We start from the raw sequence: 25,522 nt of genomic DNA, 5'->3' as shown, positions 1-25,522 counted from the left end.
AGTCATGGAATTTAGAGCATAGGAACTAAGAGGAATGGACATTGTGAGACTAACTCCAAAGAATACATTTAAAAATAAATCTTACATTAACTAGGATCATCCCTTCTCTCATATAACATTTTATAATCCTCTTCTGATTTCATTAACCTCCCCAAAACAACTCTCAAGGACGTGGGAGGACTCAGTCTGTCATTTCATCCTTTGACTTTCAACATGAGATGCATGTTCTGGGAGGTCTTTTTCTCTTGGCTCTATTCGTAGCCTATTGTACCATTTAGCTTGGATATTCTAGTGCTCGAGTGTCTTTTTTTTTTTTTTTTTTTAATTAACTAATTTATTTATTTATTTTATTTTTGGCTGTGTTGGGTCTTCGTTTCTGTGCGAGGGCTTTCTCTAGTTGCGGCAAGTGGGGGGCCACCCCTCATCGCGGTGCGCGGGCCTCTCACTGTCGTGGCCTCTCTTGTTGCGGAGCACAGGCTCCAGACGCACAGGCTCAGCAGTCGTGGCTCACGGGCCCAGTTGCTCCGCGGCATGTGGGATCCCCCCAGACCAGGGCTCGAACCCACGTCCCCTGCACTGGCAGGCAGATTCCCAACCACTGCGCCACCAGGGAAGCCCTCGGGTGTCTTTTTTTATGTATCACATCAAAAGGTTAAACAGATACTTAGAAGAATCCTATGTATCAGCAGCACTTAATCTTTTCCGCTGCTTGTGGTTTTATTCTCAAAACATATTTTCATGTCTCACGTGAAAATTAAAAGTTAAAAATGCTAAACTTTTAAAGGATTTGGTATATCATAAATATAAAAGAGACAGAATTATAACTTAATTTTACAATGGAATTAAGAATATATTAAAAATGATACATTAAAAAAGTCTATCAGCTTACAGTGACTTCTGTAGCTGTAGTTTTTGTTCAATGATGTCTGAGAAACGAGGAACTTTTTTTGAAATAGCCACACGGATGTCATCACTCATATTCAAGTAGCCTCTGGACTTTGTTTTAAAATGCAAAAGTGATGAAAATCCCAACTCACAAAGATATGTAGTTGCAAACGGTATAAGGATTTTTAGAGCTGTCTTTGCTAGGCTTGGAAACACTGTGAATTGAGCACACCAGAAATCCTCAAGCTTCATTGTCTCAAATTCCATTAGGATTTGGCCACTAGCTCGTAATTCAGCAAGATCATTTTTCATTAAATAGCCATCATCGACAAAGTCCAAATTAAAAAGAAATGGATCCAGTATCCATTTACTTGCCTCATCAAGATCTCCAACAGAGAAATATCCGTGGAAGAAGTTGCTCATCTGTTGCAGGTGCACTGTTATTTCAGCTGCAATGCATAATGCTTCATTATCTGAAACAACGATTTCTTCAAGAAAAGGAAAGTTGGTAAAATTTCTTTTCTCAATTCGCTTTAGCCAAAATGGAAACTTCCTAACAAAAGCAGACAACTTCTCTCTAGCTGACACTGTGTTCATTCCAGTCCTTTGCATAGATGCACTAAGTTCATTTAGGTGTTTGAATAAATCTGCAAGGTATGCTAGGTGAATTTTAAACTCTTTGTTTTCAAAGCCATCAACTAAATTGCTGCTTTGGTGGTGAAGAAACTGATTTATTTCTTCATACATTTCAAAAATATGAGTAAGTATTTGGCCTCGGGAAAGCCACCTCATTTCAGTATGGAAAAGGAGAACACTATACTCTATTCCAATTTCTTCAAAAAAAGCCTGAAACAGGCGATGATTTGGAGCTCGCCCTTTGATAAAATTTATTACCCTCACCACAGTAAAAAGAGCATCCCTCAGCTTTGTAGGCAATGTCTTTGTGACGAGTTCATGAGGGTTCAACAAACAATGTGTGATCACGATATGAGGTACCTCTTTTTTCATACAGGAAACAAATTCTGAATTTTCTCCTAGGATAGAAGAGGCACCGTCAGTACAAACAGAGCCACATACATCGAGTGCTATTTTATGCTTCAAAAAGAAGTCTCTGAACAGATTGAACACATCTTTTCCTTTCACTGTTAACTGCAATGGTTCACAGAACAGGAATTCTTCTACGATCTCTCTTTCCTTTATGTATCGCACAAATGCCATTAGCTGACTGCAGTCATCCATGTCTGTTGTCTCAGCAAGCTGAATACCCACTTTAAGAGGACTGGCTTTGATATCTTCTAGAACTTGCTGTAAGATATCCTGGCTCATTTCATCAATTCTAGAATGGATCACATCATCTGATAAGGATACCTGCTGAAGCTTCTTTTGTGCATCTGGTCCCAAAACTATTTGTGCTATTTCCAGTGCACAAGGTTTCACTAATTTTTCAGCTATTGTATGAGGATTCTTCTCCTTGGCACATAAATACGCAAACTGATATGATGCCTGTAGTAAGGTATCCTCCTGAGATGCAACTCCAAACGCTTTCAGGGTTTCACTCTGATCAGATGGTGTTGGCACATGTTTCAGGCTATTGAGGTCGTGCCCACCTATACCACCATGCTGTCTGTTAAAATGGTCAGACAGTTTTGATGGTCGGAGGTCAGCGTTTGAAAATACAGAGTTACACAATACACACTGTGGGCGCTGAGTTCCATCAACCTCCGTTGTACAGGTGAACCAGTAACGAATATAGTCATCGTCCCATTTGCGTTTCTTCGACATGGCACCCCAAAATTCTCACGTAGTATTCCAGAGGTGTCGCAGATTTTTTGCTTTGGAAGTAAAATATAACCCAGACATTAAAAACCAGTGGCTAACTGAATTAAAACAAAGCCACATCACATGCCATCCTGTCATCTGTGTACATGTCAAGAAATATCCTGCAACATGTCAATTCAAAGTAAGCCATGACAGCATGACAGTCCAACTTAAACATAGCAAACTCACAGCTAAAGCCCTGGAATAAATACCTTGCCAGCAAGTTACATACCAGAGATTAGGGCTTATGCAAATTGTGAATACCCATAAATTCTCTATTGATGAATTGCAGTTATGGCTTAATTTGTTTTCAATGATGTATGTTCCAAACAAATCTGGTACATTTTGTATCCCCAGAAAAGGCATCTCACTACCACCCCTTCCTTGCATCTTATGCCAAGGATGTATGCACACCCCCAGTTATGAACTAGTGAATAGAGAAGGGAGTAATTCACTAAATACTGTAAGGAAGGGCAGATTTTGACATGGTGGCCAGTTCTTTCTAATAGTTAAGGATTAAACAGGTCTATAAAACTATTTGATCCTTGAGTGGCTTTGACTACAACTTAAGGAGAGAATTTCAAACAGGTCTGACCAAGCCACCCTTGACACAGAAGCAGGATACACACTATCAGTCCATGATTCACACTGTCCATATAAAAAAGCAAAACAAGTTGCTCAGGAGAAACACAACTATTCTTGTTACTGAAACTTCAGAAAAAGCTCTCTCATAGAAGAAAAGCCTTCATTACAGTACAACAGGATGTAGAAGGCAGTGGTTCTCTAGTTTAGTAAATGGAGGAATCATATAAGTCTCTTGCTAAAATGCAGATTCTTGGACCCCACCCTGAGATATTCTGATTCCCTAGCTCTGGAGTAGGGGCCCCAAATCTGTATTCTAAATAATCATTTTAGATAATTCTTATGAATAGTACCTAGAACAGTAATCTCTAACAAGAGATGCCTATCACAATCATTGGGAGCCCCTTTGAAAGTATACATGTCCCTATACCACCTCAGAATTAATAAATCATCATCTCCAAAAGTAGGACAAAAGAATCTAAAATAAAGTTGTCCAGGTGATTCTGATACACATCCTAGTACATAGACAGATTTAGAGAAATGAAACATATCCTCGGGCCAATTCCTAGCTTACAGATATTCTAGGTTGCTAAGTAAACACTAAATGCTTTAACAGGCAGTTACGTTTTCTGAGTTGATGACAACTTCTTATGAAAGTTGAAGGACCTAACATTTCTCCAAAGAAGACATATGGATGGCCAAAAAATACACGAAAAGATGCTCAACATCACTAATTATTAGAGAAATGCAAATCAAAACTACACCTCACCTCACACTGGTCAGAATGGCTGTCATCAAAAAATCTACAAATCTGCTAGAGAGGGTGTGGAGAAAAGGGAACCCTCTACACTGTTGGTGGGAATGTAAATTGGTACAGCCACTATGTAGAACAGTATGGAGGTTCCTTAAAAAACTAAAAAGAGAGCTACCATATGACCCAGCAATCCCACTCCTAGGCATATATCCGGAGAAAACCATAATTCGAAAGGATGCATGCACCCCAATGTTCATTGCAGCACTATTTACAATAGTCAGGACGTGGAAGCAACCTAAATGCCCATCGACAGAGGAATGGGTAAAGAAGATGTGGTACATATATACAATGGAATATTACTCAGCCATCAAAAGGAACAAAATAGTGCCATTTGCAGAGACATGGATGGACGTAGAGACTGTCATACAGAGTGAAGTCAGAAAGAGAAAGACAAATATCGTATAATATTGCTTATATGTGGAATCTAGAAAAACGGTACAGATGAACTTATTTGCAAAGCAGAAATAGAGTCACAGGTGTGGAAAACAAACTTATGGTTACCAAGTGGGGTAGGGAGGGTGGGATGAATTGGGAGATTGGGATTGACATATATACAGTACTATATATAAAACAGATAACTAATGAGAACCTACTGTATAGCATAGGGAACTCTACTCAGTGCTCTGTGGTGACCTAAACGGGAAGGAAATCTAAAAAAAGAGTGGATATATGTATAACTGATTCACTTTGTTGTACAGCAGAAACACAACATTGTAAAGCAACTATACTCCAATAAAAACTAAAAAAAAAGTCATAAATGAAACATTAAAAAAATTTTAATTAAAAAAAAAAAAGAAGACAGTTGAGGGACCTAAAAAGGAAGACATGCCTTTTTTTCTTTCTCCCTCCTGAGCAATGAGTAAAGGTGTAATCCACAGGTAGACTCAAATATACCTTAGAAAACATTTCTATCTCCCACGTAAATAAGTGATCCCCTAAATTTCCAGAGTTCTGTGCCACAGAATGTGGCTGAAATAATGTAACAGGAGTACATTTAAATCCAAATGCCCATTTTGGCCATTAAAAAAAATCACAGTAAGTAAGCCAAGAATATTAAGGCACTAGCTTTCTAGAGGCTCTGCCAAGAATGACTAGTTGTAAAGTGCACTTCTATGTAACTAGGAAGTTGATCTGCCATATGGTTGTTATCAGTCAGTTTAAAATTGGAAGATGTCTGCCAGTCAGTAAAGACAGTTTAAAGTTTAGAGTTGATCTTAAGCGTTCCTTTATCAAGTGATGAGACTATGGGCCAACTGTGTTTAGAACCTCTCCTGATAACAAAATGATGACATAAGCATAAAAAATGCTTATCTTTCTGTATTCTGTTATGTATATTTTGGGGAACAGAGGGAGTGAAGGAAAAAGCTTTACTTCAAATGATTTCTCACTAGAAATCATTATAGGATGAGTTTAGAGTCCATTGTTCCCCTCTCTGACTATGCTACTCATGCTACTCAAGTATCTTCTGATTGAAGATTAACCTGTTTGGAAAAGAATTTTTAGAAAAATTCATTTATAGTATTCTTCTCCATCCCCCTCAAAAAGGGAGAATAGGTAGCAAGAATTTTCAAGATCCTCAAAGATGAACTTACCGCCCAAGAGGCTTTCTTGTTTTTTAGAAACTCACAATTTTCACTTGCTCCTTTGTGGTATTTAGCAATCACAATATTCTAAAATATGTAAACATTAAAAAAGCATCATCTTATTAAGGAATTATTGTTAACTGAAACTGTGATAATGGTATGGTTGTGTTAAAAAAAATTCATTTGTTAGAGATACAGACTTAGTTATTTACAAGTGAAATGATGTCTGGGATTTCCTTTGAAATACAGTACTTCAGCACACATACACAAACACACACACACACACACACACAATAGAGTGGGAACAGAATAGGATTGGCCTTGAGTTGGTAACTGCTAAAGCTGGATGATGGGTACACATCATTACACCATTCTCATTCTACGTATGCTGGAAAATTTCCATAATAAACAGTAAAATAAACAAAAAGGTTTACTTACTAAGATAGACATAATTAGTTTTTAGGATGATTCTTTTGAGAGTTTGTTGAAAGCTATCTAAAGATGCAGAATGAAAGACCAGATGTAACAGAGTAAAATGTTTTGCAAATTTATGAAGGGTAGATACGAAAAAGCATCACAATTTAGAGGAAAAACAGTCAGTTACAAGTGAACATTAACATAACAAACACCTGAGGAAGGCTAAAACATCTATTTCGGCAGTGACAACACTAAAGTGCAGTTGTAAACCTAAAACCCCAAACCAAACACAATCCAACTTGTACCTGGCCACCGCCTATGCCCGTCCATGGTAGGTGCGGGTGTCCAGGGAGGCAGAGAATTGAATCATTACATTTTACATCGTTAAGAGCAAAAGCCAGGAGAAAAGGGACGGGAATGCAATAGCTGAGCAAATGCGCCAGAGGCAAACGCCTGGGATCCTGGCTTTGTCACTTAGGCTGGGACCTGTCCAAGCTTCAGTCCCTCAACCGGGGAGGACAATGGTACCTACCTTATAGGGCTGTTGGGAAGTTTAATTATGAGAATGCATGTAAACAACACCAGCTCGTAACTGGTAGGACCTGTTGGTGTATTATAAGGACGGAGCGTTTAGGAGGCGGCCCGGGCGAGCTAAGGACGCCGGCGGCGCGGGAAGAGGACTCTGCTCGGTCTCCACCCGACGTCTCCGAGCCAGAGGAGCAGGCCCAAGGGATGCTCGGGCTTCTTTTAGGCGCCCGTTCAGGCTACACTTCGCTCTCCGCTCAGGCTGGGGCCCAGCCTCCGGGCGCTGGAACCAGTCTAGGCGGCGGTTCCTCGTGTCCGACCCCCGAGCAGGATCCTGCGGGGCGCGGTGAGACAGCAGCGCCCGCGGCGTCCCCCCCTCCCGGCTCCAGCCGCTCCAGCCGCGCCGGGTTCCATCCGGGTTCTCCGGGGGGCTTCCCGCCCGCAGACCGGGCGAGGCGGATCCCGGCACGCAGGCGCACTGGTAAGCGGCTGAGGGCCCCGCCGCCCTGAGTAAGGAGCACGCGCGCTGGTTTTCTTTTCAGATGGGGGACTTGGAGGTGGGGATTTTTTGCTTATTGTGTCTGCCAGAAAGGATGAATCGTAGAATCTCGGGAATGGAAGGCCCTGTAAAGCCCACATAGTTCTACTTTTTAAAGCACTGCAGATAAAATTTTATATTGTGTCAGGCTTTGAGCTTGGCGATTGTAAAGCTTCAATAATTAACCATTTTCTATGTGGAATCAATGAGGAAAAAGAGAAGGGAGCGCATTCTACTTACAAATTAAACATTCAGGCAAATGGGACAAGCTGTACATTCCATTAAGATACTAACGGTGGAGGCTGAGCTTGTGTCCTCTCGCCCATGCACGTTGCCCTCCCCCCACTTCCCATTAATTGGAGCATGTGGATGAATTTGCTAAGAATCATCATTCATCTTAGAGAAACGATTTTAAATTTTATTTAAAATTCTTTTTAACAACAGACTCCTAGAGAAATAAACCCATATTAGAGAGATTTCAGAGAAAAACCCTAAAGTAGAAATGAGAAAAAGTTGAAAGAAACAAACTTAAATATAGCCCACTTTCCTATTTTGAGGGTATTTAATGAAATCACATTTTACTCATTTTTGTATGGTTAGTCTTGGGAGAAGCATCCCACAAGGCTAGGGGAGGGGGAAGTGTCAAAGAATGTGGGACAGATACTTTATTTTCAGGTATTGAGGGTGAACCTGATAAAAAGATTGAGAGCCTGCTTAAAGTTTCTGTCAATGAGAGAAATTGCAAAACACCAGCTTGGCCCAGAAACCTGGGCCTTAAATGCTAGAGAAAGGAGTAGGCTTTAGAGTCAGAGACTTGGGTTTATGTTCTGGCCCCAACACTTTTTACTGTTAGGACTTGAGCAAACCATCTGGACTCATTAAGTCCTTATGCTTACTGTGAAATATGGATATCATCCATTACTCACCTCATGAAATTCTTTTGAGGAGATAACATGTGAAAATTACATTACATAGTTCCAGCACTCAAAAGGCAGTTATAATTGAGATAATAAAATCAAAGTTCATATCTTGAGTAATGTCCTAGATGTTGTCTTTTATCCAAAAGGAAACAGAAATAAGACATGATTTCATATATTATAGAATTCTTCCTAAAATCAGAGTAAATTAGGTTTCACAGAAGAGGGAACAGAAGCCCAGAAATGTTAGGTGACACATTTTTTAAAGAGTCCTGAAATTGTTTAAAAAAAATATTTTATTTATTTATTTAGGCTGTGCTGGGTCTTAGTTGTGGCACACGGGATCTTTAGTTGCAGCATGCAGGATCTTTTTTTTTAGTTGCGGCATGTGGAATCTAGTTTCCAAACCAGGGATCAAACCCAGACCCCCTGCATTGGGAGCATGGAGTCTTACCCACTAGACCACCAGGGAAGTCCCTCCTGAAATTTTCTAATTCAAATGCACAGAAGCTAAGCCAGGCTTCCTGCCAGTCCTATAGATCACTTTTCTGCCAGGTATTTGTTTTTTGTTTTCTTTTAAAATATTATTTATTTATTTAGGCTGTGCCAGGTCTTGGTTGCGGCACGCGGGATCTTTAGTTGTGGCATGTGGACTCTTAGTTGCGGCATGCATGCGGGATCTGGTTCCCTGACCAGAGATCGAACCTGGGCCCCCTGCATTGGGAGCGTGGAGTCTTACCCACTGGACCACCAGGGAAGTCCCCAAATATTTGAAATAATGCTACAAACCACTCACAGTTAAGTATTCTCAGTTATATATCTTTATTAACAAAAGATAAATAAAATACAAAATAGACACTAATATCAGACTATGTTGAACCATCCTATGTTAAGGTAGGAATATGAAAACGTCAATTTTTGACATTCTTAAAGTAGGTAAGAATTCGATGTATTTGCATTGTTGTTTTAATTTCATACTGGTCTGAATCTAGATACCATGTATATCCACAGAACTTGACAATTTGATTCAGTTACTCTCCCACCAGCACTATTTCTGAGATGCTAACTTAATGCAATATTCTAGTGGGTTTTGGTAGTTTAGAAAAGCCAGTGAGCTGTTAAAAGTCAATATCCTTGTGTCAGGGGTTTTAAACAGGCTGTTTTCACTGATCCCACTCTCACTGTCAGTACTATCTTCACAGTGTTCTTAGAAGAAGGCTAAAAATCGTGGTGATCTCAGTTACTAATAGCCCTACAAGCTATACTTGTAATTCTTTGAAGAAACGTTCAACTTCAGGTTTTGCTTTTTTGCAAATTTTACAGAGACACCTGCTGGCTATGAAGATTAGGTACAAGAGACATTCTACAATCTTTTAAAAATCTAATATTCATGACTGTTATATAAAGGCAATCACAATTAAAACAGCAATTAGTATCACAGACCATATCCTCTGTGCTAAAGAAAAGGATTTCTGCGTCTAAACACTCATGTCTGGAATGGTAAAAGACCTAGTACTAACACTGACTCAAGGGTGAGAAAATAGTTTTTTTTCCATGCAAAGGCTAACGCATTTAGTTCTGAGTGTAAGGTACAAGGAAATGTTCTGAAAATCAAAATTTTATAACCAAGTGGAAAACAGAATTATTACTACACAGACTGACATCAGGGATAAAGTTTTCACACGTTCTACAGTCCTTTCAGTAACCCAGAGCTCAAGACAGGATATTAGCTTTAGATCAGAAAAATCTGAGAAGGCAAGAAGAAATGATTATCAAATAACTACAGTTATAGTTACTACTAATTTAAAAAAAATGAAGCCCTTGTTTTGAGAAAGAGTAACTAACTGCCTTCAAAATGAGTGCTAACACTACATAAAGGGCCATAAAAATTGAGGAAATAAAGTTTGAAACTTAATAAATAAATGTTAAGATATCTGTGATAGGTGGAGAGCCAAGACCTTTTTCCACATCACTAATATAAAATTGGAAATAAAATCTTAATCTGCACTTAATGTACCGCTTTTTTTTCTTCTCTGTTTCTTCAGTGTGGAAAGGAATGAATTTACTATAAGTCTTCTGGATGCTTTAAAGTCAGGCAGCAAGGAGAGTAGATACAGATTTTTCTATTGATAATCATCAGCAAGAATCTAAAAGAATGTATCAGCAGAGTCTATCTTCGGTGACCATCTGTGACCAGTTACTACTGTCCGAGGAAGGAGGCCATGGGGTCATCTGGCCTCTGACGTTTCATTCTGTAGGCCTCCATTTCCTCTTCAGTGGGTTCCCGAGTTTCATATATGCTACTGTAAGGCCGCTTCCTCTCATCAATCTGCATGATCTCCTTGACATGAAGAAGACGGGCCTCCTCTGCATTCAGTGCCTATAGTGAGAAGAAAGACATGAGTACCATGGCTCTACATCAGATCTCTTTTGTTCAAAAGTGGTAGAGTACCAGAAGACCCCACTGAGTATGAACTACTACATCAAAAACCTAGATTGCCTGGAAGAGCTTGGGAGTCAGCCCTTTCGCTGTCAAGCTACAACTAATCACTATTTGGCCACAAAACATTCTATGACATTTTCAATGAAATTTCAAAGAAATTTTATTTAACAACGAAAATTGAATGAGGTTTATTTTACTGACAGAAGCCGGCAACTGATGCTTTTTGGTGGAGACTGCAATTCCGACTTTTCCCAAGACTTGCTGAAACTTACAAATTATAGAGCCAGATGGCAAGTCTCTCTGGGGAACATGTCATAACTCTACAATAACAACTATACCAAGCATTTTTCTTCTGTGCGTTAGTGATATTCAACAAACAGTTCAAGAAGCAGGCTATACCGAGACACACAAAATCTCTACTCATATTCTACAACTGGTAGGTGACCTGAGCAAATCACCCAGACTAGGGGCTCATTTGCTCATTTTTAAAATGACCTTGTAAATAGGACTAGATAATTTCCTAAGGTCCCTACAAATAAAGAATGCTGCGGTCACTTTTACTATTTATTTAGCCTTCACAAAGTACCTTTTTCAATTTCTCATGTTTCTTTTCTTCGTCATCACTCTCTGAACTGCTCTTTCGATGCTTCCTCTTCTTCTTTTTCTTCTTTTTCTCCTCTTTTAGTTTTTCCTGATGCATCTGATTGGGAGGATGCAAATATAGTGTTGTTAATGCAAAAACAAAGTTCTAGCACAAGTTTTAAAGTCCTCCCTCCAAGACTTAAAAATTCAGGACAACTGATCATGGACTTACCTCCATAAGGGTCTGAGGTTTTTTCACAGATTCTTCTCCAATTGTATCATTTATAATACACTCCTCTGAATTCTGTGGAAAAATATATGTAATCTAACTTGAGAGTCATAGTTACCAGTCATCTAAGAAAAAGTTAAAATTTGAAACATAAAAATATATGTTTCATACAAATTTTGACTTAAGAGCTTTGGCTGTTGTTCACCCTTAAGCACTAGAGGACAATTACTTACAGCAGTCTCCTTCCCAGCTTCTCCAGTACAATAGGAAAACTTGAAAAAAGAGTGACAGCATTTGTATCCCCATCGGCCTTCTTTCCAGTAAGAGCCCCAGATATGCTGCAGAGAGACAGAGAGGTTATTTAAAAATGAACCTGAAGGACTTCCCTGGTGGCGCAGTGGTTAAGAATCTGCCTGCCAATGCAAGGGACACGGGTTCGAGCCCTGGTCTGGGAAGATTCCACATGCCGCAGAGCAACTAAGCCCGTGTGCCACAACTACTGAAGCCCGCGTGCCTAGAGCCTGTGCTCTGCAACGAGAAGCCACCGCAATGAGAAACCCGCACACCGCATTGAAGAGTAGCCCTTGCTCGCCGCAACTAGAGAAAAGCCCGCACACAGCAACAGACTCAACGCAGACAAAAATAAATAAATAAATAAATGTATATTAAAAAAAAAAAAAAAAAAACCTGAAACTAGGGTCTCTCATATACTGTTTTTCTTTCTTTTTTTTTGTTAATTCTATCATTAATTAGATTGTTTTTAAAAATTGAAGTATAGTTGATTTACCATGTCGTGTTAGTTTTAGGTGTACAGCACAGTGATTCAGTTATATATATATATATATATTCTTTTTCAGATTCTTTCCTCTTATAGGTTATTACAAAATATTGAGTATAGTCCCCTGTGCTATACAGTAGGTCCTTGTTGGTTATTCTCATATACTGGTGATAAAAGGAGGAAAATTATGGGGATACTAGGGCTAGCTAACAGGGAGAAGGTGTGGTTACAACTGTCTTACATTCTGTGCCCCCCCAAAATTAAAAAATTTAGGCTATCTGACTTCTCTTGAAAAATTGAGGACTGGGAAATTCTGGGCCCACATTCCCACTTGTCAATAATAGGCTGTTGCTGACCAGTGGATGCCCCTGTTAGACAGGGCTTGTGTTCTCTAGTTTATAAAATTTGCCTGGCTCATTTCACTCATCTATGATTACTGGCCTAGCTCCTATTAGGTGGCTAGGTTTTTGGCTCTTATTTAGAGAGACAAGTGTAGTTTGGGTACTTAAAGTACAGCAAATTATATGCTTTATCATGCGATGCAATATGACATATACTGTATCACCTATGAAGTGCTCCTGTCAAAATATTTAACTTATATCTAATCAAGCCTTTAGATCTGAATTCCTGTTTATAGGAAATACAGGGAATACAGGAATAAGTTATATGATATCACTAGGAACCAGTCAAATACAGGATATGAGACAGTTTACAAGATAACTGGCATGATCTGTTAGAGTCACTGTCATGAAAAAGGGGAGATACATGCTAGAAAAAAGAGAGATAACAACCAAATAACAATCAAAATAAATGTAAGCTGTGACTGGATTCTGTGTCTCACACTCACGCACAAAACAACTATCCCCACTCCAACCAAAAAAACCCAAACAGCTATTTAAAGGCATTTTGGGGTATATTTTGGAAAATGTGATTAAGGACTAGAGATTAGGTGATATTAAGGCATTAATGTCAATTTTCTGAAGTGTGATAATAGTAATGTAGTTATATAGGAGAACATCCTTAATTTTAGGATACATGATACAGTGTTATGGGTGAAATGTCATATCTGTAATTTCCAAATGTTTCAGTCAAAAAAATATACAGTTAGACACACACACTCTTCTAAACAAAGTGTATATGGTGATCTGTAAAAAAAAATTTGAATCTAGATGGTGGGTATATGAGTGAAAATAATAGTATTCTTTCACATTTTGGGAAAATTCCATAAAACAGCAATTGGTGCAGCCACTGTGGCAAACAGTATGGAGGTTTCTCAAAAAACTAAAAATAGAACTACCATATGGCCCAGCATTTCCACTCCTGGGTATATATCTAATAAAAACAAAAACACTAATTAGAAAAGATACATGCACCACAGTGTTCATAGTAGCATTATTTACAATTGCCAAGATATGGAAGCAAACTAAATGTCCATCAACAGATGAATGAATAAAGATGTGGCACATATATACAATGGCAAACTACTCAGCCATAAAAAAGAACAAAATTTTACCATCTGCAGCAACATGGACGGACTCGAAGGGCATTATGCTAAGTGCAATAAGTCAGACACAGAAAGACAAATACTGTATGATATCACTGACATGTGGAATCTAAAAAATACAACTAGTGAATGTAACAAAAAAAGAAGTAGACTCACAGATATAGAGAACAAACTAGTGGTTACCAGTGGGGAGGAGGGGAGAGGCAGTATATAGGGGTCGGGGAGTGGAAGGTATAAATTATTGGGTGTAAGACAGGCTACAGGGATGTACTGTACAACACGGAGAACATAGCCAATATTTTGTAATAACTGTAAATGCTGTATAACCTTTAAAAATTGTATTTAACAATAAGACAAAGTTAAAATGCAAAAAACAGAACGAAACACAACAATGACTTACTAATGAAAAATACAATCCAGAGCAAAATGCTAACAAGGACACAAAAATGATTCTGGTTCAACACATACCGTATGATTGTGGATCTTCACATCCTCCTCATACTTGGAGGAGGCAACAGCCCGCTCCTGTCCTTTGATGACTGTCCCATGTCTTGAGTACTCCACGTAGTCTTCGGTCTGAGCTAAAAGCAGTTCAGCTGGAGGGGCATCCAAGTGTTCTTGGCCACCGTACTAAAAGGACATTGAACATTATTAAATACATTTTACAAAGATTGGCATTCAAATCTCTACTGAAGGGTTTATTTCCAATCAGAAAGATTAGAGGACTGTTCTTCATGGGCTTTGTTATACAAAACACAGTGAAAAAAATGTCACCAAATTTTCAAAGGCAAATAAAAGATGTCTCAATTGCTATTCATGTGTTGAGTGTGGTAGATTACAAAATGCTCATAAAACTCCCCTTATCCTGTGTGCATGCCCATTTGCCACATGACTTTGCTGCTCCTTCCCTTGAATCTGGGCCTGGCCACGCTACTTGTTCTGGCATATGGAACACTGGCAAATATGATGTAAGCAAAGACCTGAAAAACACTTGTGCACTGGGGCACACTTTGTTGCTAGTTTCTGGTATCCTGAGAATGCCATGTAAAGAAGCTGGGCTAACCTATCAGAGGATAAGAACCCATGTGGGGCAGAGATGAGATGTTCCAGGTGAGGCCTTCTCAGGACAGATGAGGACTGCTAACTGCTAGAAACCAAAGTGAGGCCATTCTAGATCATCCAGCTTCAGATAGGCAGACTCAGACCAGGAAACCCAGCTGACATACAAAATGGTGAGAAATGAGAAATGTTTATTTAAACTATTACATGTTGAGGTGATTTGTTTTGCTGCAAAAGCTCACTGATATAGCTACACTGATACTGTATACCAATTGATTGCATCAGTGGAAGGACAGGACTAATCCTGATGGATTACAATGAACTGTATATTGTATTCCAAATGTAAATCAAATGTTTATTAACTGGTAATTTCTATTTAAGGAATGTTTTCCTTTAGCAGTCTGGTCAAAATTACCTTTTCCAGGATGCTTTCTTTCTGCTGTTCTTTGAAGTCTTCTTTCTTGACTTTGAAGGACTTATACAACAGCTCTAGTTTTGTAGGATCAGCTTGCAGATGCACTTCAGACCCTTTGTCATAGGCTTCCCAAGCGAACACTAGGGTAATTAAAAACATCGTAATGAGCTGTCACCTACATTGTTTTCATGCTTCTTGGAAACAAGCTTTAAAAAATGCCCCCAAATTTCTTACGAGCTGATATAAAATACCTTGACATAGAGAAAACACTTACATTGTGTCTGAGCCATTGAAATGGTATCACCTGTGTATCTAACAAAGTTATCCCCCGCGTAGCTCACTCTGTAAACACAAATTAAAAAAAAAAAACTGTTTCAGAGACTGATTTCTTTAAGGAAATTCTTTTCTGACCTGACCATAGGTGATGCTCATTTTAATTCAGATTGTGGTTTATGAATAAAAGCTCCCCTCCCCTCCCTTGAAATCTTTACATTGAACTTGGTACTTACTCATCTGGATTCTTTCCTGCATTGGCATAGGGATTCTCTCTCATCGCTCTAGTTTTGGGATCATAGTAAGCAGAATTTGGATCTAAATTCCGCAAATACTTAGAAGGAAAAAAATATTTTAAGACTGTGTTAATGTTTACTTTCATCAAAGAAGATTTCAGCAGACTAGTAGGAGGAGTCAATTAAATGTGTGTGTGCATGTCTGGGGTACAGGTGAAGATAAAGAAAACCGGAATGACACCTAATCTTGGAATGACTCACTAAATTGCCCATATACTACCGAGATACCATATTAGTAGACAAAATTTAGGCTGGGAAGACAAACATGTTTTGAATATGTATGTTGAGCTGGCAAGGCTTACTTTTGCAATATCTTCTCGAATCCTGAGATTCCGGACAGTAATTCGTCTCTTAGAGTCAAAATTCTGTCCAGGCATGTCAATATCATCTGCATATTTATCTTCATCCTCATCTTCACTGTTATGATCTTTTTCCTGAAAGAGGAAGAGAGAGGAAAAAAAATTTTTAAGAAAAGAGCAGCATCTAGTTCTTGTTTTCCCTTTAACCAAACCCTTACTCACTGTTCTTTAAACCTATTATTATTATGAATTATATATTACTATTAATATTAGCCATCAGAAATTTAAAAATTTAATGTATATCCAGATAGGGCATATATTTACTACCGTCTGAGAATTTGGTTCCTCTTCTCCCCACTGGTGTTTTGGAGAATTCTGTGTCACGAAAGAAGGAAATGAATTTGTGATTGTATTCCACTGAATCAACTGATTATTTAACACTTTAAAAACATAGTTAAAATAATATAACAAATTTAACTGAACAAATTCTCATATTTCTCACTTGTAGCGAGCACGTAAGTTTTTAATACAAGTATGTCATTGTGAATAATTTTATTAGGCTGTCTACAAATCCAAAATTTTCATTGATGATAGGACTATAATCACACAAACGTAATAGAAAGATTAAGTTGATCAGTATACCTAATAAATATTCATTTCATATGTGTTCATCTTCAGACATAACATTTTCATTAAAACTTCACTGTTTTTCTATTAAGGCCAAAAAGAAAAGTTACCAGGATCATGTAATAAGTATCTTTAGAGCCAAAACAGCCTTTGTAAAATTTAGGCAATGAAGAAATCTACTCAGGTGACAACACGCTGTGATTTAAGAAGCATGCGAAATCCTCGCCTCAAAGACACTTTCTTCATTAGCAGTTGGTCAGGATATTCTCTAACCACAAAATGCCGAGAGCAAAGTGCTCAGTACTTCATCATGTCTTAAAAAGGCTTCACAAGTTCAAAAGAATACCTTATACCATTAGTGGGAGGATGTGGAAACGTGTGTATAAAAAAATATTTATATGGTATACTGGTGGAAGCAAAAATTTGTACAGGCTTTCTGAATGCTAGCTAAGTGATAAGTCATCAAATTTTACATATACATATTCAGTGCATCAACAATTACACTTTTAGGAATTTATCATAAAGAAAAAATGTCTATTATATAAAGACTTATAAGAATCTAGTGTTGTGTGTTGTACAAATAATTGGGAAAAAACAAATCAACAAGAGATGATTGGTTATATAAATTATTGCACTCAATAAACACTGAACAACCATTAAAGTCATTCTGTCCAAGGTGCAGAAAAACACGTATACTTTGCTACCTTTTTTTTTTTTTGGAAAAAAAAAAAAAGAGGGAAAGATGGGAATAAGATTACATATTTGTATTTTTTTGTATTTACACAAGAAACTCTGAAAGGATCTGTAAGAAAAATAAAAATGGTTATGGGGGGTGAGGTTTAGAGATAGGGTGGATGGAGGCACATCTATCTTCTTAAATTATTTTGATTACTGAACCATGTGAATTTATATAAAAATAAATGTTATAGGTCTACATTTAATGATATGGAGAACAAGTCCTCACTGCACTGTATATTGTAAAATTGAAGGAGTAGGTGATAAATGAGTATGTAAAGATGAATCCATTTAAAAAACATGTTGTATGATAATTACACACATCCGGGGTGGACTGGGACACTGAAAGGCCTACTTGAAAATGTTAATAGTTAACATAGGGGATATTTTTCTTCTTTATAATTTTCTATGTATTTTTTCTGAATATGTGGTGCCTTCAAAATAGGGAATTTTTTTAAAAAATATTTTTTTTGGAGTTCTTACAAGTTGCTAGTTCAACAAAGGACATTTATATTGCTACACAGACAGCTAAATCTCTATAGTAGACATAGCTCTACTATATGCAGTTAATCTTCATATCCAAATGGGCAAAATTCATACTTACTTTCCCAGTAAGTATGCTTACTGGGAAAATAAATTATGTTTACAAGAAACAACAACAAAGAATATGTTAGAAAAACAGAAAAAGGCCCTCTTCTTTTTTCCAGAGTTGGTAATGATTAACAACAATAGCTACCAATTACCAAGTGTTTACTCTGTGATACGTATGCTAAACCTCCTGGCCGGGGTACGTGTTGTTATCTCTGCTTTAGAGATGGTCAAATGAGGCTCAGAGAGGCAAATTAATTTTTCTAGGACCACCTAGCTAGCCAGGGGCAGAGCTGGGTTTTAACATTATCTGTCTGTTAACTTGTGCTTTGAACCTGCCTGATAGGTAGCCTCTGTGACTGCTCACTTGGTGATTAACTTACTTAGTTGTGTTTTCTTTGTAATTATACTTGCTAAGGGTCCCTTTTAGAAGTTTAAACTCGACAACTCGAAAATGTTTATTATTTACTTATGCCCTTAATTTGTTAAAAGAAATTTTCACAACTCTAGTAAGTATAATATACTCTGTTAAGTTGACTGACTGGAAAAAAAAAAAGGAAAAAACCTGTCTGCAATACATCTTTTTTGTTAGTTTGAAAATTTTTTGCCTAGCTATAAAATTATTACATGTTCATTATGGAGAATGTGGGAAATACTAAAATAAATAAATAAAAAGAAAAATTCACTAATTCTGTATTAAATGAGAACTGGTGTTCTGGTCGTCTTCCCTGTGTGGTAATATTGTAATATTTTACATGTGTCGTTAAAATATAAGTGTTAGCCAGTGTTGTTACAAAGTTTTGATAAAAGTCATTTTACATTCTATCATGCAGAGCAAGGATAGCTCACTTCACTAATTCCCTATTACACTATTTCAATTTCTTGCTGTTGTAAAAAGTGCTGCAATGAACATCTTTGTGCATAATGACTTTTCTGAATACTAGAAAAAATTTAGGATGGATGGATTTACTAATTTAATTCCAGAAAAGGTACATAAATGTTTTATGGCAATATCCTCTCCTAAATGATTACATCAACTTATAGTCGCATGAACCCTCCAAGTCAGTTTTACTCTTTCCCCTCGATAGCACTTCTCTCTCCCTAAAATCTTTTCTAACTGGAGAGATATAAAATGAATTTTTTGTTTCAATCTTCATTTTTTGTTTACTAAGAGTTTGAATTTTTTTTTTAATGATCATTTTTATTACTTACAGCCTGTTCCACTAATTTTCCTGAGGCTAATTCTTCTTGGAGTTTTTGGGCTTTCAGCGTTCGTTTTGCCTAAGAAAAAAGAAACATTTGAAATTTACTTAGTCAAGTGAACATTTAATTTTTATATGCGTAAAATGCGTAAGTTTATTGTTTTCAGAAAAGGTCACTGGACAAGGTCATGTTTTGTAGCTCTAGACCTCTGGCTCCTAAAGAGCAGGAGTTACAAGGAATTCCCTGGTGGTCCAGTGGTTAGGATTTCGCGCTCTCACTGCCGAGGGGCTGGGTTTGATCCCTGGTCTGGGAACTATGATCCCAAAAGCCATGTGGTGCGGCCAAAAACTAAACGAACAAAAAACCCCCCAACTCTACTCAGTGCTCTGTGGTGACTTAAATGGGAAGGAAATCTAAAAAAGAGTGGATACATGTATATGTATAACTGATTCACTCTGCTGTACCTCAGAAACTAATACAGCATTGTAAAGCAACTATACTCCAATAAAAATTAATTAAAAAAAAACATGAATGGATAAAGAAGATGTGTGGAATATATATATACAATGGAATATTTAGCCATAGAAAAAAGAATGAAATTTTGTCATTTGCAGCAACATGGATGGACTTGGAGGGCATTATGTTAAGTGAAATAGGTCAGAAAGAGAAAGACAAATACTGTATATCACTTATACGTGGAATCTAAAAAAATACAACAAACTACTGAATAAAACAAGAAAGAAGCACACTCATAGAGAAACAACTAGTGGTTACCAATGGGAAGAGGAAAGGGGGGAGGGGTAATAGAAGGGTAGGAAATTTAAAAAAAGGGGGGGTTATTATAGGATTATACGAAATCACGTCTGTGAAACTTTTGAAAATTGTAAGGCACTGTAGAATTTAATGACTTTCATTCAATAAAAAAAAACTAAATTAAAAAACAAAAAAAACAAGATGAATTAGAAGATTGGGATTGACATATATACACTAATATGTATAAAATAGATAACTAATAAGAACCTGTTATATAAAAAAATTAAGTTAAAAAAACCCCAAAAACAAAAAAAAAAACCCCAAAAAACAAAAAATGAAAATGAGTTGGATTCAATCAGCCATACTTAAACAGGAGTTACAAACTCCTGTTTGAACCAGGCATTAATGTAAACTGAGTTAGACACCACCAGGGGTAAACTGCAGAGAACAATCCCTGCTGACGAGGTGCCATCTGACTCCAGATGACTGACCCTTCCAGGCTGGCCCAGGATTACCACGTATTTCACTGTTCAAGAAAAGATAAAATTCAGATTTTTATGTGAAATCCCATGATTTTAAATGTTAACTCTACTTAAAAAAAAAACCAAAAACAGCAATGTGACTATGGTTTTTAAAAAATGGGAGTGAGTAGGTGAAATCATAACAGAAAAAATTTAGGTTAAGTTAAAATAAAATTCAATTTTCTGAAACGACTTACCCTCTTCCCCTTCCCCCACCCTGAAATGCTACGTGAGACAACTATAAAGCAGGCCCAGGGGCTTCCCTGGTGGCGCAGTGGTTGAGAATCTGCCTGCCAATGCAGGGGACACGGGTTCGAGCCCTGGTCTGGAAAGATCCCGCATGCCACAGAGCAACTGGGCCTGTGAGCCACAACAACTGAGCCTGCGCGTCTGGAGCCTGTGCTCCGCAACAAGAGAGGCTGCGATAGTGAGAGGCCCGCACACCACAATGAAGAGTGGCCCCCGCTCGCCGCAACTAGAGAAAGCTCTCACACAGAAACGAAGACCCAACACAGCTAAAAATAAATAAATAAATTTATATTAAAAAAAAAAAGGCCCATAAGCAAGATATAGTCTGGGGGCCAAGAGTTTATAAAAGAAAGGAAAAAGCTTTGGACACTAATCTGTTCTAATGCTGCCAGTATTTTTCGCAACCTAAGTCATGGAGTAAAGGACAATACAAGAATGAAATAAAAAGAAATTGCTGCCAAATAGGGCTAGCACACTGTTTATTTCACTATTCAATTAGGCTTACGACTACTGCAATAATAAAAATGCCATCATTTTTATACTGCTTGAAGACTCAAAAAATAGAGTTGCTAAATTAGAGATACAGCAAAATGTACATTCTTTAAGGATAGCAGGAAAGCAGTGAACTGTGCTCACCAGATCAACTTTCGCATACTCTTCTACAATTTTCATGTGTTCTTCTGGATTGTAGCCATTCCACCGATCCCTCTTCCCATCATAGTCAAACATCAGCTGAGGCTGGAGGTGTTCATCTGGAGCTATGTTAGTACCTGTAAATTTTGCTCCAACTCGCCTAGGTCTCTGGAAAATAGAATAAGATTAAATCTTTTCCTAAGTATCTATAGCCCAGAGGAAAATTTCATATAATCTTTACAGAGTGGATGTGAACATACCATGGGACTTTATGGTTTATTCAATTATCATTTAGTCTTCCAGCAAAAGTTTTGATGATGCTAAACTAATTTCATTCAAATTAATTTTTATTTAAATTGTACCTAAATATAGGTAATTAAAAAAACAGAATGAAGCTCTCTGACAGGAATAAAGAAGGAGACTCTCTGACAACAGTTTCCAAAATTCTCAAAGGTGAACTTACCTCAAAGCAGTCTTTCTTTTTGTGTGTCATGGCTCCACAGTTTTCACATGCTCCTTTGCGGTACTTAGTAGTTATGGAATTCTATAAATGGATGTAAAGAAAAACAAGGAAATTTTTATTTATCTGAATAAGTTAAAAATAACTTTGGCTCTCATTACTATATTGTCTAGTGAAATGATTTATTCATTAAGAGGAAAACCAGTTAGAATCTCCACTTTTATAAATGAGAAGGTTTAAAGACTTCAGCAATATCAAATTTATAAAATATAGACGTTAAAGTAGTATGTATTGTGAATTTTAATACCACATAAAAGGTCATATAATCTGTTTCTACTTTATATAGTATTGCTTTAGAGGTTCTTATATTAAGTTCTTAAAATAAAATCTCCGTTTTCACATGCATATATACAGGTTGCATATATACCTCTTTTACACCCCTCTTGTACCAGTCTCCAGATGAGCTGAACTGCTTTTGTTTCTCTGGCTGTGGTCTCTGGTGCTTTAAAGTAGGCCTTTTTGAGGGATCAATATACCATGGCACTGAAGAAATATACTGAGGAATATGAGGATTGATGTCTCTGTAATAAAATAAAATTTTTTTTAACAGAATGAAGTTGAAAAATAATTGATATTACAATTACAAAGGTAGCCTATACAGAATCTAAGAATAGAGATACTGTACTGGGAGGAGAGAGGCAGAATATGCTTGTTATCTCTAAAATAAAAAACAATTAAAAATAAAGAAAACAATTTATATTAGAGTGAAAAAATTTCCAACAAAGAAACTAAAAATAGTGATATAACTAAACGGGGAGGAGAGATGAAGGAAGATAGGGACCTATGTTAGTGAGATTAATCTTGTATCAGAGCAAGAAGTTAACTAATAATGTCTAGAGTTGATTATAATAATGGTATAGGTATGTTATTTAGAGATGTGGAGGTATCAACCAGAAAAACTCAAAATAGACTGACAAGTACAGTCGTCCCTTGGTATCTGAGAGGGACTGGTTCAGGACCTGCCTCAGATACCAAAACCTGCAGATGCTCAAGCTGCACAGTCGGGCCTCTGTATCCATGGTTTGGAATCCGAGGATTCAACCAATGGCAGATTGTGTAGTACTGCACGTAGTTATTGAAAAAAATCTGAGTATAAGTGGACCCACACAGTTCAAACCTGTGTTGTTCAAGGGTCAACTATAGTCACTTGTGTAGAGTAGGACAGAGAGAGTGGGAAAACTGAAAAGGACTATAGCTATTCATTACAAGTCCTTCATTATTATTTGATTACTAAACCTTATACATATGAGTTTGATAAAATAAATAAAAAGAAAAATGATGTAAATGATAAAGATGGCTTCCTGTCAAGGCAAAGGATGAGAAATTGGTAAACTAAGTAGACATGAATTTGAATTCTGAACAGATCTTGCAAAAAAAAATTAAAGTACTTACTTTCCTTCTTCATCAACTTCTGCAGGGGCATTACCCAATTTTCGCTGTTCTTCTAGCTCCTTCTTCTTTCTCCAGTCCTCTCTGGTCATCTTCTTTGGTTCCTCCAAACTCATTTCTTTGGACCCCGAAAGGGTGGCCGCATTACCTGCATCCATGGCTGCAGCTGACATGGTTATCTGGCCTTCTCTATGAAAAGGAAGAAATATCTATTAGTATAAACTTGCCCTTGGTGAATTCACCAGTGAAACTATCAAAAGTACACTCTAATGACACATACTGTGCGTTATACAGAATGTTTCATATTCTAGACATTATTAGTTAACTTCTTGCTACAAGATTAATCACTAACATAGGTCCCTATCTTCCTTCATCTCTCCTCCCCCTTTAGTTATATCACTATTTTTAGTTTCTTTGTTGGAAATTGTTTCACTCTAATATAAATTATTTTATTTTTAATTGTTTTTTATTATAGAGATAACAAGCATATTCTGTCTCTCCCCTCCCACTACAATATCTCTATTCTTAGATTCTGTATAGGCTACCTTTATAATTGTAATATCAATTATTTTTCAACTCATGTCTTATTCTTCATAGTATCTGTAAGGGAAAGGTCTCTTTCCCCTCCACAAAAGTCTTTATATACTGTTGCACTTTTTCTCTCGACTCTAAGTTATAAATGGAGAGAGACATACACATGTATTTAAAATTTCACGAGACTCTTTCTCTCATATATATTCCTTAATTCTTCTCTACTTATGTGTCTCAAACTTTTCTACCACACTAACCCTTAATGAGTACGTAGGGTCCTATCTCTGTTCCTCTTAAAGACTGGATGCTTTAAGATTTACCTATATTCATTGTCTCTATTTCCTCATCTTCTGCTTCCCTTCTCAATTACTCTGATTTACCTCCCACGCCCCTCCCCCCACTCCAAAGATACCACTAAGTTATCAATGTGCCTAGTCCTCTGGACATTTTTCAGTTCTGTTCCTTCCCCTTTTACTATATTCTTATCCTTTCGCTTATGTGACACTATACTCTCCTGGTTTTTCTTGTACCCCTCTCGCTGCTTCTCCTGAATCCTTTGTAAGTTCATCCATTTCTGCCCAGTTATTTTATTTTGGATTCCACAAGGCTCAATCCTGGGGCCTCCTTCATCACTCTAAACTCCACCAGAGGATAAGCTCATCTATTTCCAAGGTTTCAACAGCCACGATATACAACTGTTGGCTCTCCAATTTATTTCTCTACTCCAGACCTTTTGTCTGAGCTTCCAATAAATACATTCCAATTGCTTACTTCAAAGTACCTCCACTTAGATGTCTCTGAGAAACCTGAACTCAACAAATCTTAATTCAAATTCATAATCTTCAACTAAAAAAAAAAATTCATAATCTTCTCTATGAAATCTAATCCTTTTCCACTGTTCCCTCTCTTGATGAAAGACACCACCATCCATCCCTTTTCATAAGTGTTCCAGCTAATTCCCACACCTATTTCATCACTAAGTAATGTTATTTTCACCTTCTGAATATCACTCTAATTCATCTACTTCTACTATCAATAACCTTAGTGTTAATACTTTTCCCTACCAGTCTCTTCCAATTCCCTCCAATCAGTTTTCCACACTGCAGTGTTATTTTTTCAAAACACAAATTTGATCATATTATGTCCACTACACAAGCTTAAAACCCTCCAATGCAGCGCTGTCCAAGAGAAATATAACGCCAGCCCTATATGTCATTTTAAATATTCCACAACCATACTAGAAAAGTAAAAAGAAACAGGTAAAATTATTTTTGCAATATTTAACCCAATATACCCAACATATTATCATTTCAACATAGGAAAAAATCTGTTTAGACTTAGAAAGACTAAGTCTTTAAAATCTGATATGGATTTTACACGTATTCAGACTAGCCAACATTTCAAGTGCTTAAGAACCACAACAGTTAACAGCTACTGTACTAGACAGTTCAGCCCCAATGGCATCTTATAATTCTTACTTTAAAAACCACTGAAGACACAGTCCTGGTCTGACTGGGCACAGGTACTACGACTGAGGCCTAGGACGGCGGCTTCCTTCTAGGTCCCCGTTCCCTCCTCAACCTGGCGTTCATCAATCTCGTGAGGATATTTGTAACAGTTAGGAGCCTTTGGTCCACTTCTCGGGGTTCTTCACCCTCACCCACCTCCCTCTTCAAGTTCTCACAATATTTCCCTACCCGGTCCCGCCGCTGGTGACCCCAAGACAGCCGGACATGAAGGAAGCCGACCATCAATGTTTACTTCCTGACCTCCTCCCTCTCCCAGCAGCCCCTGCGGCACCTTCCGGGCGACCCAC

General features: G+C 37.5%; 2 protein-coding genes across 3 annotated transcripts; both read right to left on the bottom strand.

The window, feature by feature from the left end:
• Positions 1-549: 549 nt before the first annotated feature.
• ZBED8 (zinc finger BED-type containing 8) lies at positions 550-7,060 on the bottom strand. The gene is made up of 2 exons (XM_036845357.1): positions 6,632-7,060; positions 550-2,717 (listed from the first exon to the last, which is right to left on the bottom strand). Exon 2 carries the CDS (start codon positions 2,665-2,667, stop codon positions 886-888), a length of 1,782 nt encoding a protein of 593 aa, XP_036701252.1. The 5' UTR covers positions 2,668-2,717; positions 6,632-7,060; the 3' UTR covers positions 550-885.
• Positions 7,061-8,877: 1,817 nt separating this feature from the next.
• On the bottom strand, positions 8,878-25,499 carry SLU7 (SLU7 homolog, splicing factor). Of its 2 annotated transcripts, none has more exons than XM_036848294.1 (16): positions 25,404-25,499; positions 23,179-23,364; positions 22,154-22,307; positions 21,730-21,810; positions 21,270-21,434; positions 19,120-19,188; positions 16,285-16,332; positions 15,961-16,092; positions 15,599-15,696; positions 15,364-15,431; positions 15,090-15,229; positions 14,084-14,245; positions 11,567-11,671; positions 11,337-11,408; positions 11,109-11,222; positions 8,878-10,459 (listed from the first exon to the last, which is right to left on the bottom strand). In XM_036848294.1, the coding sequence occupies exons 1-16, from the start codon at positions 25,439-25,441 to the stop codon at positions 10,280-10,282; spliced, it is 1,812 nt and encodes a 603-aa protein (XP_036704189.1). In that variant the 5' UTR covers positions 25,442-25,499; the 3' UTR covers positions 8,878-10,279. The 2 variants fall into 2 exon arrangements, with proteins under 2 accessions (XP_036704189.1, XP_036704190.1); XM_036848295.1 differs by having other exon boundaries at positions 25,185-25,491.
• Between the last annotated feature and the right edge of the window lie 23 nt (positions 25,500-25,522).

Source organism: Balaenoptera musculus, chromosome 3, assembly GCF_009873245.2.
Source record: "Balaenoptera musculus isolate JJ_BM4_2016_0621 chromosome 3, mBalMus1.pri.v3, whole genome shotgun sequence".
Classification (NCBI taxonomy): domain Eukaryota; kingdom Metazoa; phylum Chordata; class Mammalia; order Artiodactyla; family Balaenopteridae; genus Balaenoptera; species Balaenoptera musculus.
Note: the sequence above shows the minus strand (reverse complement) of the source record. Positions and strands in the feature narration are given on the sequence as shown.

What these genes read in the sequence shown, in the direction of transcription:
- ZBED8 (XM_036845357.1), bottom strand. Translation starts at nt 2,667, where the DNA reads ATGTCGAAGAAACGCAAATGGGACGATGACTATATTCGTTACTGGTTC.
- SLU7 (XM_036848294.1), bottom strand. Translation starts at nt 25,441, where the DNA reads ATGTCCGGCTGTCTTGGGGTCACCAGCGGCGGGACCGG. An exon ending in ACAAGAGGGGTGTAAAAGAG is followed by an intron (nt 21,811 to 22,153) that starts GTATATATGCAA and finishes ATCCATTTATAG; the next exon opens with AATTCCATAACTACTAAGTA. An exon ending in AACCTCAGACCCTTATGGAG is followed by an intron (nt 11,223 to 11,336) that starts GTAAGTCCATGA and finishes CCTCCCAATCAG; the next exon opens with ATGCATCAGGAAAAACTAAA.